General features: G+C 49.7%; 1 protein-coding gene across 2 annotated transcripts in view; it reads left to right on the top strand.

Moving 5' to 3' along the window:
• Positions 1–16,340, top strand: part of HUWE1 (HECT, UBA and WWE domain containing E3 ubiquitin protein ligase 1) — a 1,800,886-nt gene that overhangs the window by 1,685,462 nt on the left and 99,084 nt on the right. For both annotated transcript variants that reach the window (XM_086940169.1, XM_086940170.1), the window contains 4 exons: positions 4,189–4,434; positions 4,778–4,895; positions 5,045–5,185; positions 5,552–5,839. In XM_086940169.1, coding sequence (XP_086796295.1) covers positions 4,189–4,434; positions 4,778–4,895; positions 5,045–5,185; positions 5,552–5,839 — 793 coding nt within the window. The remainder of the gene's footprint in view (positions 1–4,188; positions 4,435–4,777; positions 4,896–5,044; positions 5,186–5,551; positions 5,840–16,340) is intronic.

Genomic DNA, 16,340 nt, shown 5'->3' with positions numbered 1-16,340 from the left:
GGCAACGACGGTGGCTATTCATCGCCACACCTGGCTGAGGTCCGCCAACTTTTCGGCTGGTATCCAAAACACCCTTATGGACATGCCGTTTGATGGCCGTCGCCTCTTTGGCGACAAGGCAGACAGTGCGCTTGAGCGCTTTAAGGACTCCAGGGCTACGGACAAGTCCTTGGGCCTGTCAGCCCCACGCCAGCAACCTGCTGCCTTTTGCTCCTTTCGTGGCCAAGGAAGGGGCGCCCCCACACGTCCTGCCAGCCACAGCCGCAGACTAACATCCAACGCGGTGGCGGACGTGGTAACCGCCGTGGCGGTGCCGCGGGACAACGGCGAAGCCAGTCCACATCCAACCCTGCAGCATCCACTCAAAGCCCTCCTAGTTCAAGCTTTCAGGCCCACGTGACGGCAGTGGGGGTCAGGGTTCGCCATCACCTCCTTCACTGGCGCAGCATCACTTTGGACAGGTGGGTGCTGCAAATCATCCGAAGGGGCTACTCCCTCCCCTTCGAGACGACCCCTCAAGCCATGCCACCGCAACACCACCGCATGTCGGGGGATCATTTGCGGCTTCTGCAGGAGGAAGTTTCGGCCCTCTTGGCCAAGGGGGCCATCGAGTGCGTTCCTGGGCCAGAAGTAGGACGTGGTTGCTACTCCCACTACTTTCTGGTACCCAAGAAGGACAAAGGGGGCCTACGCCCTATCTTGGACCTACGGAACGTCAACGGCTTCCTCCGGAAGGAGAAGTTCAAGATGCTGACTCTGGCTCAGGTCTTAGCTGCCCTGGACCCAGGAGACTGGATGGTAGCGTTGGACTTGCAGGATGCTTATTTCCACATCCCCGTCCTGCCGGCCCACCGGCGTTACCTGTGGTTCACGGTAGGCCACGAGCACTTTCAGTTTACTGTGCTCCCCTTCGGCCTTACCAGCGCCCCACGGGTGTTCACGAAGGTGATGGCGGTGGTCGCAGCTTATCTGCGCAGGTTAGGGGTGTCAGTCTTCCCCTACCTAGACGACTGGTTGTTGAAGGCGGGCTCACCCCAGACAGTCGTCGGCCACAACCAGACTACGGCTGACCTCCTGCACCTGCTGGGGTTCTCCATCAATGTGCCGAAGTCACCCCTGTGTCCATCTCAGAAGCTCCTCTTCATCGGAGCTGTTCTGGACTCGGCGCAGTTTCGGGTTTATCCTCCCTAACAGTGAGTTCGGGATATTCAGGCTCTGATTCCGATCTTTCAGCCTTTATCCTGAGTCTCGGTCAGGTTGACGCTGCGGCTTCTGGGGCTGATGGCCTCCTGCATCCTTCTGGTGCATTACGCCCGGTGGCGGATGCGAGCCCTGCAGTGGGACCTGAAGTTTCAGTGGGCCCAGCATCAGGGCAACCTGTCCGACCATGTCCTGATCTCGGAGGGCACTGCGAGACAGTTGCAGTGGTGGCTCACGGACCGCGATTGGATCAGCGGCAGATCCCTCTCACTGCCCCAACCGGAGCACGTAGTTGTGACCGATGCATCCCTCTAGGGCTGGGGGGGGCCACATGGGAGAGGCGGAGATAAGAGGCCTCTGGTCTCTGGTGGAGTCCCGGCTCCACATCAACGTTCTGGAGCTGCGGGCGATCTGACTTGCACTGAAGGCATTCCTCCCCTCTGTCCGGGGGAGTGTAGTGCAGATGTTCACAGACAACACCACCGCCATATGGTACTGCAACAAACAGGGCCTGATGGGGTCGTGGACCCTTTGCCAGGAGGCTCTGCGCCTCTGGCAGTGGCTGGAACATCAGGGCGTGACCCTGGTGGTTCAACACCTGGCAGGTTCTCTGAACGCCAGGGCGGACGAACTCAGCCGTCTGACGTCGGACGTGGCGCAAGGCCTCTTTCAGCAGTGGGGAGAGCCTTGGTTAGATCTATTCTCCACAGAAGAGAACGTGCAATGTCATCAGTTCTGCGCGTTGAAATTTTCAAGGCGGCACTCGTTCGGAGACGCTTTTCGTCGCGATTGGAGCTGCGGTCTGTTGTACGCCTTTCCGTCTATACCACTTCTTCCCAGCGTGCTGAAGATCAGGCGCGACCGGGCCCAAGTTATCCTTGTGACTCCGGACTGGGCACGATGATTCTGGTATCCCGAGCTACTCAGTATGTCTCTCGATCCCCCGATTCGTCTGCCTCTTCAGGAGGACCTTTTGTCGCAGCAGGGGACGGTCCTCCACCCGAACCTGTCCAGTCTCCACCTCCATGCTTGGAGATTGGGCGGCGACAGTTGAGGCCATTTGACTAACCTCCTGAAGTTTGTGATGTAATTCTGGCAGCCAGGCGTCCCTCCACAAAGTCTGTATACGCCTGCAGGTGGAACAAGTTTGTGGCATGGTGCACAGCAAAGGCTGTGGATCCCTTTTCTGCCCTTCTTTCTGAGGTTCTCCTCTTCCTTCTTTCTCTTGCCCAGCAGGGCTCTTCCCTGGGCACTATCAAGGGCGGACAAGACTCTTTCCTGCCCAAGGTAGTCACAGCCTTCCACATCGGGCAGTCCATCACCTTGCCCACCTTCTTTCCGCCTCCGCATTCCTCTAAAGAGGAAGAGCGGCTCCACCGTCTGGACCCAAAACGTGCGCTCTTTCTATTTGGATAGCACACGCCAATTCTGGGTGGATGACCAACTCTTTGTTGGTTACGTCGGCGCTATGAAGGGCCTGGCGGTGCACAAACGGACCATCTCTCGGTGGGTCGTCTTGTGCATCAAGGCGTGCTACTCCTTGACTAAAAAGGAGCCTCCTGTTGGGCTGAGGGACCGTTCCACTCGGGCCACGGCGGCTACTACTGCCCTGGGCCGGGGAGTCCCCTTGCAGGACATATGTCAGGCAGCTACGTGGGCCTCGCTGCACACGTTCGCAAGACACTACTGCCTGGACAGCCAAGTCCGGAGGGATGGCTTCTTTGGCCGTTCTGTCCTCCAGGACTTTCTGGTGTTATTATTGGTTTGCAGACCCACCGCCGGGGTTGGTATTGCTGGGGTATCTATTCTAAGGTAAGGAATCTAATACTAACCTGTTTCTTTCAGATGCACAAGTTACTTACCTTCGGTAACGATATATCTGTAAGAAACAATAGTTAGTATTAGATTCCTTACCGCCCCACCCATCCTCCCCGTTCTGCAAACCGATATCTAGGGTTAAGGTCTTCCCCTTTCAGGGCCCTAGTTTCATGGCACCAGTGTTGGTTTTTATCATGGCTCTGCGTTTCTGGCACGGAAAAGCTGTGTATAAGAACTGTCATCAGCGCGCGAGGGCGGCGTCTAAGTACTCCGGCGATGTCATCCCGGCGCCGATGACTGACGCGGAGCCTCAGACTACGCCTACCGACGCGCAGGGGTACTGCTTCGCAAAAGTTTCTGGATCCAGTCTGACGCCTGGGGATATTCTAAGGTAAGGAATCTAATACTAACTTCTGTTTCTTACAGATATATCGTTACCGAAGGTAAGTAACTTGTGCATTGGGTCTTCTTGTTTCAGCATAGTTTTAGGGAAGGAACACAGGCCCTGGGTACCTGGTTGGCAGGAACCCAGGGCACAGTCAGTCAAAGCACATCAGTAGTTCAGAAAAAAGTGGGGGCATACCAATGCAAGAAAGATGGCACTTTCTCACATCGTGTATAAGAACTGACGTCAGCGCGCGAGGGCGGCGTCTAAGTACTATGACGGACGCGGTGCCGCAGACAACGACTAACGACGCGTAGGGGTACTGCAACGCAAAACTTTCCGGATCCAGTCTGACGCCTGGGGATATTCTAAGGTAAGGAATCTAACACTAACTACTGTTTCTTACAGATATATCGTTACCGAAGGTAAGTAACTTGTGCATCAAGTCTGGTCTCTAAAGAGATCAGAGAGGGGAGAAATCTGCAGGTTGGAAGGATCCACTAGAACTTACCCAAAGGTAAGTAGTTAGTCCTTACTTACACACTGTGACACGTTGAGATATACCCTAAAGAATACAAACTAGAAATTGTATACTCGACAGATTAAGGGCTGAATACTAAGAAAGTAACTTTAAAAAAAATGGATGAATTAAGATCTTATTCCTTTCTCCACCTTTCAACTCATCCAAACTTTCCAAATAAAACATTAGTAGTGGTGTTGAAAAATCTCTGTTCGGTTGAATGGCGATTTCCTTCAAATGTCTGTTTTTTTTCTTCCCTCACCAGTGCTACAGCCTGCGGTTGAAGCTTTTTTTCTAGTTCATGCCACGGAGCGGGAGAGCAAGCCGGCTGTTCGGGATACCCGGGAAAGTCAGCTCTCTCATATCAAAGATGAACCCCCGCCCCTCTCTCCTGCCCCCCTCACACCTGCCACACCTTCCTCTTTGGACCCATTCTTCTCCAGAGAACCTTCATCTATGCACATCTCCTCCAGCTTGCCTCATGATACACAGAAGTTTCTCCGATTTGCAGGTTAGTTCCTCAGGACCTCTTACTTTATATAAAGTTTTTATTGGATTGCTTTGTTAGCTCTAATGGATCAGCCGTAAAAATCAATACTCGTATGCAGCTTAGTGATTATCAGTGAAGTACGGTTAACACTTTGGTAAAAGAGAAGGCTCTGAGATATTTGTTCAGCTGCTTCAAGGCCAAGCATTGTCACCTGTTTGATAGCAGGAGCCTAAACAGACAGGTTGCATAGTTTTTTCAAGTATTGTTGTTCTCATATTTTGTTTGCGTGACACAGGAAATCCACAAAGAGCTCTTTGTCACATGTGTTAGTCACTCTTAATGTTTTCTCCGTTCTACTCACCAGAGACTCATCGCACTGTATTAAACCAGATCCTCCGTCAGTCCACCACTCACCTGGCAGATGGGCCCTTTGCTGTTCTTGTGGACTACATTCGGGTTCTGGACTTTGATGTCAAACGCAAGTAAGTTACATTTAAAGAAATCCCTTCTGTGCTTCTATGTGTTTAAGAGTGGTGTGCTGCGCCAAACTTGTTATGAGCCATTCTGGCCAAGTATACAACCACCAGGCTGCCACCTCAGGATTGTGAATTAATGATTGTCTTGCCTACAGGTATTTCCGTCAGGAACTGGAGCGCTTAGATGAAGGTCTACGGAAAGAGGACATGGCTGTCCATGTCCGCAGAGACCATGTGTTTGAAGACTCTTACCGTGAGCTGCACCGAAAGTCCCCAGAGGAGATGAAAAACAGATTGTAAGACTTTAAGCTTCCTTTTAATTACAGCTGAGACCAAATGAGTACTATTAACTTGATGGAAGTTAAGTGAACAAATTGAAGTTGCTTGAAACAGAACTGGTTCTGGTTAAAAAAAACAAGTGGCACTTAGTCAGCTTTAACAATACTTGAGTGAAATATGTGCAGCTGCTGGAGGTCGGATTTGAAGAAGCTTTCTCGCATGCAAAATTCCTTGGTATGGTGCTGCTGGAAGACTTTTAAGAGACCTAGCATTGATAAGGATGCAAGCACTTAGACTGCCATCTCTCCTTTGGGTACTGTAGTTCATGGGTGCATCTGACCTCGCCAGCAGCAGTCTCATATCCCATTTCTTGTCATTTGTAGGTACATCGTGTTTGAAGGCGAGGAAGGGCAAGATGCTGGAGGCCTGCTGCGGGAGTGGTACATGATCATATCCCGGGAGATGTTCAATCCCATGTATGCCTTGTTTCGTACCTCTCCTGGTGACCGTGTCACCTATACGATAAACCCATCGTCACACTGCAACCCCAACCACCTCAGCTACTTCAAATTTGTGGGCCGCATTGTGGCAAAGGCGGTGTATGACAACCGGTTGCTTGAGTGCTACTTCACACGCTCCTTCTACAAGCATATCCTGGGCAAATCTGTCAGGTAAGGAAGGATACAACATGATTTGATGGAGGATTCTCTTTATACGCAGGTTAGCTTTATGGATTGCCGGAAAAGTAAAACCTGCTGTTCTTAGCAATAAAAACTGAGAATGTCTTGTCACCTTCTTGTTTTAAATGTTTAGCTAAACTTTAGCTGTTTTATTTATTTGCTTGTGAGTTATTTACCTGTTGTAATATTTGATGTTATTGATCGCTATTCACTGTGACAGTGAATCTGAGTTTCTAACCACCTCCATTTTCTGGAGCAAGCCTGCATTGCTCGCCATCACTACCCCAAGACTGAAAAGTCTGAAGGAAGTAATTTGGCTGTTCAGTTTGGTGTGCTCCAGCTTTGTAGACCTAAGACATTATTAACAGTAGCCACAGAGGAACTTCCTAGTAGCCTTTAAGTGGCCTAGAACCACATGAAAAAGACCCTCGCAGCCAATTTGTCTGCCCTGCTAATCCAAATGAATGCAAACAGAGTTCGGGGTTAAGACCCATTCGAGGCATATTAGCTGTAGATTATATACTTGCATAGATCGCCATCTGGTGTTGGGCTCGGATGTTTGCACTTTGTTTTTGTCTTCAAAGAAGTCTTTGTAGTCAAAAGGTAGGTGACCCCTCATTAGGGTGATAGTGCGCATGGGCATCAACTCCATCTCCAGATTGTTTTTTTCCGCCATCGGGTTCGGATGTGATTTGCTGCTCCCTGTGTCATTGTAGTTCTCGAACCCCCCTTCGATGCGCAATTCTTCACCCCATCGACGGTATTGTTTTGATCGTATTTCCCTTTCGACGTGCATCTTCGGATAATACAAAAATCCTTGACTTAAACCCAGCGGCCCGAGTCGAAGATCTATCCGCGCCGACCACGCCAGCAGTCCATGGAAAGGACTCCTTTTAAAAAATGCCCCGGGTGTGGTGCTAAGTTCCCACACACTGTCTTAAATGAGGTTTGTAATCTCTGCCTCTCCCCAGAGTTCGAAGACAAGAACTGCGAGGCCTGTGCATCTTTCAGGTTGAAGAAAACCATCCGTGACTGTCGAGCTCGACGTCACGAAATGTCCCGCGGAAGCAGCTTGGGTCCGGACATCTTTGGAGCAGTTCCCAATGATGAAGGGGAGATCTCCATCTCCGAGGCCGATGACTCCGACATTGAGGACCAGACAGTCACGCCGACTCAACGGTCCATGAGTACAGAGATCCCTCTCCTAACAAATCCCAAACAAAAGGCTTGGGTAACATCTCCTTCCGCGGGCTCAGTAGACTCTGGCAACATATTTCAGATGCCCCGCCCTCGGGCCCGGCTATGAAAACCAAAGGAAAGCCTTCTGGCTCAGGCTCGAGCCAACCCCATTCCAGTGCCGACAAGTCTCCTTGAACACCGAAGCCCAAAACTAAACCTGTGCCACCCCTTTCTTCGTTGCCACCAAAAACAACCTCAGCCCCAAAACCCTTGGTGTCGAAACAAACAGACATGCCTTCGGAGCCGAAACACGTTAAACCAAAACCTTCTGGTGGCAAAAAAGGTCTTGGAGCTACAAACTCCTGCATCCAAAAGCTTAGGAGTTCAAGAACCCGCAGAAAGCTTCAGAGACAAAGTCAAAGGAACATTCTGACCCTAAGCATTCGGTACCAAAAAAGGACATTGTACCCAAACAACAGTCTGTTCCAGATTTTTCGATCCAATGCAAAATAAAAACTCCACATTGACCCAGAAACCAGTCATGTTTCCGCAAGCCTGCTAAAAAGAGGAAACTGGACCATTCAGAAGAATCTGAAATATCCATTAAACGGAAGGAAATGCGCACTAATATTTCTCTACCTCCCTCTCCTTCTCCAGTTGATCCTAATTTGCTAATTTCTCCAGCACTCTCCCCACAACATACATTTTCACCTCAACCACAAGATGATGAAGATGATATGGGTGGGGATGGGACCACATATACAGATAGGGATGATGACGCACATACAATCCCACACGACACAGATCCTTGGGATTATTACAATACAGATCCAGATACACGCAATGACCCGAACCTCGACCCCTCTAGGCTGTCACCGCCAGATGATAACATTGGGTTTGCACAACTAATTAGTAGGGCTGTCCAATACCACGGGGTACAATTACACTCTGATCCCTTAGAAGACGACTTCTTATTAGAAACATTTGCAGCCTCACAAAAGTATACACACACCCTGCCAATGCTAAAACATGCACCAGAAGTGTTTAAAGACCATGTCGGAGCCAGGACCCTTAACTCCAGGGTGTACAAAAAATATATGGCAGATCCCAATGACCCAGTGTACATTAGAACTCAGGTCCCTTTAGATTCTCTTGTAGTGTCTAATGCATGCAAGAGGGCTAATTCACAGAGCACAGGCGACGCCCCTCCTCCTGATAAAGAATCAAAACTCAGACGCATCTGGCAAATTAATTGCGTCACAGGCTGCGAACCCTTGTCTGATTGCCAAACGCACAAGCTTTGTTAGATTGATATGACCGAGCTCACTATGATGAGCTTGAAAACCTTATGCAACATTTTCCTGAGCAATATAAAAACAAAGCTAATGACAGGAGGGTAAACTAATAGCCAACAAATGTATAAAATGTGCCCTTGATGCGGCTGATACAGCATCTCGTGCTATTAATACCAGCTTTTTGCTACGCAGGCATGCTTGGCTCCAGATATCCGATTCAAGCAAGAGGTGCAATCCACTATTGTTAATCAGCCTTTCGACCAAGAGCATCTTTTTGGGCCCACAATCGATACATCTTTAGAGAAGATGAAACTTTAGAGAAAATAAAAAAGGATACGGAGACTGCCAAGTCCATGGGGGCCTTGCAAAGATCTTCCCCTAGAGGCTCGTTTTGTTGCTACTTTTACAGGGCTGGCTCCAAAACTACTGACTCAGAACATCCTTCTTCATCATACAAAAGGCCCAATCAAACTACTTCCTCCAGAGGATATTTTCGAGGAGGATAGAGGTCAACAACAATAAGGAAAGCGGCTGTGGTAACCACGCCCGCAGCTCCCCTACCACCAAGCAGTGACTTTCCTTCACTTGCCCCCTGATCAATCCACTCCTGCCAGGAGACGTCTCACAATTCCTACCTGTCTTGGATTCCATCACAACAAACAGGAGGGTAAGACAAATTATTCAGTATGTTTATTGCCTGGAACTCAAATCCACTCACCCAAACATCCGTCCCAGACAACGTCCAATGACCTCGGATCATCTGACTCTTCTCAAACAAGAGGTCCTCTCTCTATTACAAAAACATGCAATAGAACCAGTTCCCTTGCCTCATCAAGGCACAGGGGTTTACTCCCTATATTTTCTAATTCCAAGAAAGGACAGCTCTCTCATGCCAATATTGGACCTCAGACCGTTAAACCTTTACATTCAGTCAGACCACTTCCACATGGTCACTCCAACAGGTGCGACCACTGCTTCAAAAAGGCGACTTTCTCTCCACTCTAGATTTAAAGGATGCCTACTTTCATATTCCCATTCACTGCGCTCACAGGAAATATCTCGGGTTTGTGGTAGACTGGCAACACTACCAGTTCAAAGTCCTCCCGTTCGGGGTGACTACAGCACCCAGAGTCTTCACAAAGGGCCTCACAGTAGTGGCAGCTCACTTATGCAGACAACGTATTCATGTGTTCCCTTATCTGGACGACTGGCTCATAAAAGCCAAGTCACACAGCAGCTGTGTGCAACACACACACAAAACAATCGAGTTGCTTCGTGACTTTGGATTCACAATGATCCTCACCAAGTCCCACCTCCAACCGACCAGCACCCAACAATATCTAGGAACTCCAAGAAATACTTCAAAAGCTCTAGCATACCCCAACCCACTCAGGATACGCAACATCCAAGCTCTACTATCACAATTTCAGCCTCAACACTCCTTACCAGCTTGTGTGTTCATGCAGTTAATCAGGATGATGACCTCTTGCATTCTCGTCGTCCCTTTCGATAGACCCAAATGCGTCCCTTACAAGAGTGTTTGGCAAGTCTGTGGAACCTGGCTCAAGGTCAGCTCAAAGTCAAAGGATTTATATAGCGCGCTACATACCCGTAGGGTTTCAAGGCGCTTAGGAAGGGGAGGAGAATTACTTGTCAAAAATCCACGTTTTAAGTTGCTTTCTGAATGCTAGGTGGTTCTGGGTAAGGCGAAGGTAAGCTGGGAGAGAGTTCCATGTTTTAGCAGCCAGGTATGAAAAGGATCTGCCTCCCATGGTGGTCTTGTTGATGCGAGGTACAGTGGCGAGGGCTTGGCTGGAAGAACGTAGTTGGCGGGAGGGGGTGTAGAAGGGCAGTCGTGAGTTGAGGCATTCTGGACCGATGTCGTAGAGTGATTTGTGTGCGTGGGTAAGCAGTCGGAAAGTGATCCTCTTATTGACGGGTAGCCAGTGGAGGTCTTTAAGGTGACCAGAGATGTGATCGTTGCGTGGGATGTCTAATATGAGTCTGGCTGAGGCGTTTTGGATTCGTTGGAGTTTCTTCTGGAGTTTTGCGGTAGTACCTGCGTAGAGGGTGTTTCCGTAGTCCAGTCGGCTCGTGACCAGAGCGTGGGTGACTATTTTCCTTGTTTCGGAGGGGATCCAGCGAAATGTTTTTCTGAGCATGCGAAGAGTGTTGAAGCAGGAAGAGGATACGGCGTTGACTTGTCTGTTCATTGAGAGTGAAGAATCCAGGATGACGCCTAGGTTCCGTGCGTGGTCTGTCGGGATGGGTGCTTTTCCGAGGGCTTCCGGCCACCAGGAGTCGTCCCATGCAGAGGGGGATGTACCTAAGATGAGGACTTCTGTTTTGTCTGAGTTCAGTTTCAGGCGGCTTTGTTTCATCCATTCGGCAACTTCTTTCATTCCTTCGTGTAGGTTGGTTTTGGCGGTGCTGGGGTCATTGGTGAGGGAAAGGATCAGTTGAGTGTCATCCGCGTACGAGATGATGTTGAGGTTGTGATGGCGTGCGATGGTCGCGAGGGGGCTCATGTATACGTTGAAGAGGGTGGGGCTGAGTGAGGATCCTTGTGGTACGCCGCAGATGACTTCAGAGGCCTTGGATTTGAATGGTGGAAGGCGGACTCTCTGGGTTCTTCCGGTGAGGAACGAGGTGATCCATTCAAGTGCTTTTCCTTGGATTCCGATGTTTCTGAGGCGCTGTAGAAGGGTGCTGTGGCAGACTGTGTCGAAGGCTGCGGAGAGGTCGAGGAGGATGAGGGCGACTGTGTCTCCATTGTCCAGTAGAGTTCGAATGTCGTCTGTTGCTGCGATGAGGGCGGTCTCAGTGCTGTGTTTTGCTCGGAAGCCAGATTGTGAGGGGTCGAGGGATTTGTTGGCTTCGAGGAAGGCGGCGAGCTGGTTGTTGACAGCTTTCTCGATGACTTTGGCCGGGAATGGGAGAAGCGAGATGGGGCGGTAATTTTTGAGTTCGGTGGGGTCCGCTGTGGGTTTTTTCAGAAGGGCGGTGAGTTCAGCGTGTTTCCAGTCTTCCGGGAAGGTGGCGGAGTTGAAGGAGCAGTTGATGACGTCTCGGAGGTGCGGTGCTATGACGGAGTCTGCTTTGTTAAAGATGTGGTGAGGACATGGGTCTGTGGGGGATCCTGAGTGGATGGAATTCATCAGGCGGATGGTGTCCTCAGTGGAGATTGGGTTCCAGTCGTTAAGGGTGTTCCCGGGGGGAAGATGATCAGCAAATGGTAGGGTGGGTTGGTTTCCGGGTTGGTTGTCAAAGCTGTTGTGGATGTCTGCGATCTTGTTGTGGAAAAATGAGGCTAGGGAGTCGCAGAGGGTTTGAGAGGGGGTGATGTCGTTGGAGTTGGCCGAGGGATTGGAAAATTCCTTGACGATGTTGAAAAGTTCCTTGCTGTTGTGGGCGTTGTTGTCAAGTCGATCCTTGAATGCTGTTTTCTTGGCTTTTCGGATTAGTTGGTGGTGAGTGCGGGTGGCGTTTTTGAAGGCGTCCTTGGTGCTGGTGGTTGGGTCTTTTTTCCAGGCCTTTTCAAGGGTGCGGCAGAGTTTCTTGGACTTCTTGAGATCATCGTTGAACCATGAGGCCTTCTTGCTGCCAGGTTTGTTTTGACGTTTTTTCAGTGGTGCTAAGGTGTCAGCGGTGTTGGATAACCATAGGGTGAGGTTGGCGGCGGCTTCGTTAGCGTTAGAAGAGAGGGCTGGGGTGTTTTGAAGGAGCGATGCGGAGATTTGGTCCGTGGTGATTTTGTTCCAGTTCCTTTGTAGGGTGGGTTGGAGGTGGATGCTGGGTTTTGGTTTGTTGTAGGTGAAGTGAACGCAGCTGTGGTCAGTCCAGAGGAGGTCCGTAGTGTGGCTGAAGGAGACATGGTTGCTGGATGTGAAGATGGGGTCGAGTGTGTGACCTGCGATGTGGGTGGGGGAAGTGACTAGTTGTTTAAGTCCGAGGTTGGCGAGGTTGTCCACGAGGGTGGTGGTGTTGCGGTCGTTGATCTTTTCAAGGTGAAAGTTGAGGTCTCCCAGAAGGATGTAGTCTTTGGAGGGGGGGCGCGTGTGGGGTGATGAAGTCCGTGATGTCTTCACTGAATTTTGCGCGGGGTCCTGGTGGTCTGTAGAGGAGGGTGCCTCTGAGTGTGGTCTTGGGGTCGATGTGGATCTGGAAGTGAAGGTGTTCGGAGTTGGCGAGGTTGGCGTCAGAGCTGGTTGATATGCGGATTGATTTCTTATGGACGATAGCGATTCCTCCTCCTGTGTGGCTGGTACGGTCTTTGCGTGTGATCTTATAGTCTTCAGGGATGGCAATGGTGATGTCTGGTGCGGAGGAAGCATTCATCCATGTTTCCGTTAGGAAGGCGACGTCTGGAGAGATGGTGTCAAGTAGGTTCCATAGGTCAATGGCGTGCCTGTGCACCGAGCGGGTGTTGAGGAGGATGCATTGTAGGTGGTTGGGGTCGGGAATCTGTGGTGTGGTCGTAGTGGAGATGTTGACGGTGCCGCTGAATTTGCAGGAGAAAGGTCCATGGGTTTGGCCAGGGGCGGCTTGGACGCAGTTGGGAGCGCGACCCGGGTTAAGGGCTAGGAGGGTTGCGGCATCGTAGGTAATGCGGGGGGGCTGGGAGGGACGGGGGCCAGGGGGTCTGGCGCTGGGCGCGGTCCAGGCGCGGACGGGCGTAGACGGGCTTACCTTTGGCGCACCTTCGGCGCGGGTTGGGCGCGGTCGCTGCGCGTGGACGCTGCGCGCGGGAGTAACTGTCATATATGGATGGTGGAGGGGAAGGGGCGAGGGCGCTTCAGCTGGGAGGCGGGGCGGGCTAAGGAGGACGACAACAACAACAAAATGGAGGTGGAGGGGTCAGGGCGGCAAGAGCGCTTGGGGGGAAACGCAAATACTGCAACAGGGTCACGCTATTGAACAAAATGCAAATGAGCAAAAGCGGCGAGATGAAAACAAATTATACAACAGAGTCACGCTGGCAGTATCACACTGCAAATGGGCAAATCGGCAAATTCAGCAATCAAATGGGCAAAGCGGCAGTTCCAGCACGCAGCGGCAATTAGAGCGCACAGCAGGCTGTAGTTATTAATCACAGTCCAAATCAGAGCATAAGCGCTGCACAAACGATACCTGGAAAGCCGCGCACATCGATCTGCAGTGGTGGAACACACAAAACCTTTCCAAAGGGCGGCCCTTCCTCAACCCAGCTCCACAGATAGTGTTAACAGCAGACGCTTCACTCACCGGCTGGGGAGCTTATCTTCAAAACTAGACCATTCAGTGCATATGGACCCCTCAGCAAAAACAATTCCACATAAATTACCTGGAATTACTGGCATTAAAATCCTTTCAACTACATCAGACGGGCAAAGCAGTCCTGGTCCGCTCAAACATGATAGCAAGCAAGGGGGGATGCACACTCTACAGCTTTCACACCTAGCTCAAAGCATATGGAGATGGGCCATTCCGCAAAATATATATCTCCCAGCAGAACACCTCCCAGGAGTACACATTCAGATCGCAGTTCTGCTCATTCGTCAAACACAGTGGATCCACGAACGGGAACTTCATCCTCCAGTTCTTCTTCCATTCTTTCACATGTGGCGCTACCCAGCAATAGATCTGTTCGCCACACACCAAAATGCCCAAGCGTCGCATCCAAGTATCCACACCCATTGTCCAAAGGCAATGCGCTATGGATGAACTGGTCCTGCAAATTTGCTTACGCTTTTCTGCCTCTCCCTCTCATTCCATTAGTGATTTGGAAGCTCAAACAGCATTCCCTCACAATGATCCTGGTTGCTCAAACATGGGCCCGACAACCATGGTTCACAACCCTCTTGGAGCAATCCGTAGTTACTCATCAAAAGCTACGCCTCTCACCCAAGCTTCTCACACAGATCCATGGAGAGATAAGGCATCCAGATCCCAGCCAACTCAACCTTGCGATCTGGTGCCTGAAGTCTTGAAGTTTGGCTCCCTCAATCTCCCGCCAGACTGTATGAACATCATTAAAGAGGCTAGGCGTCTTACCACCAGAGCATGCAACGCAGCAAAGTGGAAACTATTTGTAATTTACTGTACAAATAACAAAATCAATCATCTAGATGCTACTATTCAAAACATTCTCTTGCACCTACAATAATGTAACCTAGCATATACATCCATAAGACTACATCTCGCTGCAATAGCAGCTTATCTCCAAAACTGACAACACTTGTCTTTGTTCAGGGTACCCGCTATCAAAGCATTTTGTGGAAGGACAATTCCACCCAGAGCTCTGCCCTCTCCAGTATGGAATCTAAATATTATCCTTACCAGACTCATAAGTCCCCCATTTGAACCTCTACACAAATGCGAATTACAGTTCCTCACTTGGAAATTAGCCTTCCCTGTTGCCATCACGTGTCTTAGAGGAGTTGGTGAAATCCAGGCATTAACCATACAAGAACCATTTTTGCAAATCCATCATAACAAAGTGGTTCTTGGGACTAACCCGAAATTTTTACCTAAAGTCGTGTCTGCCTTCCACCGTAACCAGTCTGTAGAACTCCCAGTTTTTTTCCCTCTTTCATACTCAGTGGCGGAACGAGCTCTTCACGCGCTGGACGTTAAGAGCAATATTTTAGTACATTGAAAGAACAAAATCCAATAGAAAAACTAAACAACTCTTTGTGGCTTTCTCCCCACCACATAAAGGCAATCCCATCTCAAAAGCAGGGATTGCAAGGTGGATTGTTAAGTGCATCCAAATGTGCTATCCTAAAGCCAAACATACATTAACTATTCCCCCTAGAGCTCATTCCACACGCAAACTGGGGGCTTCTATGACTTTCTAAAGGAACATTCCCCTTGATGAAACCTGCAAAGCAGCAACTTGGTCTACACTGCATACCTTCACGAAACACTATTGTGTAGATGTGTAAGCAAAACAAGCTAGTGTGGGCCAGGCTGTATTAAGAACACTGCAACAGATACAGGTTACTCCCAATCTGTGACTGATTTTATGACATGGCTTAACACTCAAAACGCCTTCTTGAAATTCACGAGTTCGGTCTCCAATGGGTCTTTGGTATTTCTTGATCTCAACATCAATGCCGAAGGCGGAACATTGGAAACTACCACTCATTTTAAGCCCACTTCCAGGAATTGCCTCCTAAGATTTGACAGCTTCCATCCGCAACACCTCCGGGAGAATCTCCCGTGTGGCCAATTCCTCCGCCTACGGATGAATTGCACTGACATAGGCAAATACAAAGCCCCAGCAGCGGACCTCAAAATCAAATTGCAGCAGACACATTACCCGGAACAGGTAATTACGACAGCAATGAAACGAGCCTGTAACAATAATAGGGAGGCTCTTCTAGAAGACAAGGTTCCCAAAGAAACTGACCAGATGAGACCTATCTGCGTGACAACATACCGCACTCACTCTAACGAGGTCTCCAAAATCATCAAGAAGCACTGGCGAACATTGATCTGTGGTGAACTTAAGTTTGAAAAACCCCTTTTTGCCCACAGACGAGGGAGGAATTTGAAAGACATTCTAGTCCACACCCGCCCACAAAAGAAACAGCCTGAGCAACTAACTTTGCATGGCACACAAGGGCACCACCCCTCTGGTAATTTTAGCAGCTGTCACCTGACGAAGAAAAGTAAACAACTAACTTTTAGAAATGGGACCAAAGAAAACTCACCAACTGTAACAGCAAACACGTGGTCTACATGATCACCTGTCCCTGCGGCCTCGAATATGTCTGGATGACCACCAGAGCAGTCCAAACCAGAATAAATGAGCACAAGAGTAATGTGAGATGCAAGAAAAGCACTAGTAAAACGGCCACCCACTTTCTGAATGAACAACATTGCGTGAATGATTTAAACTGAACAGTAATAGAACAACTGCAGTCAGAGAATAGACTGTTTGAAAAGGAACCGCGCTGGGGGTTCCGCTAGGCACACATCATCGGTCTCAATGATGATCTTCCTTGGGGACAATTACATTGAACAAGGGACAC

Source organism: Lissotriton vulgaris, chromosome 10 (genome assembly GCF_964263255.1).
Source record: "Lissotriton vulgaris chromosome 10, aLisVul1.2, whole genome shotgun sequence".
Classification (NCBI taxonomy): Eukaryota; Metazoa; Chordata; class Amphibia; order Caudata; family Salamandridae; genus Lissotriton; species Lissotriton vulgaris.
This window is presented reverse-complemented; position numbering and strand designations above follow the sequence as displayed.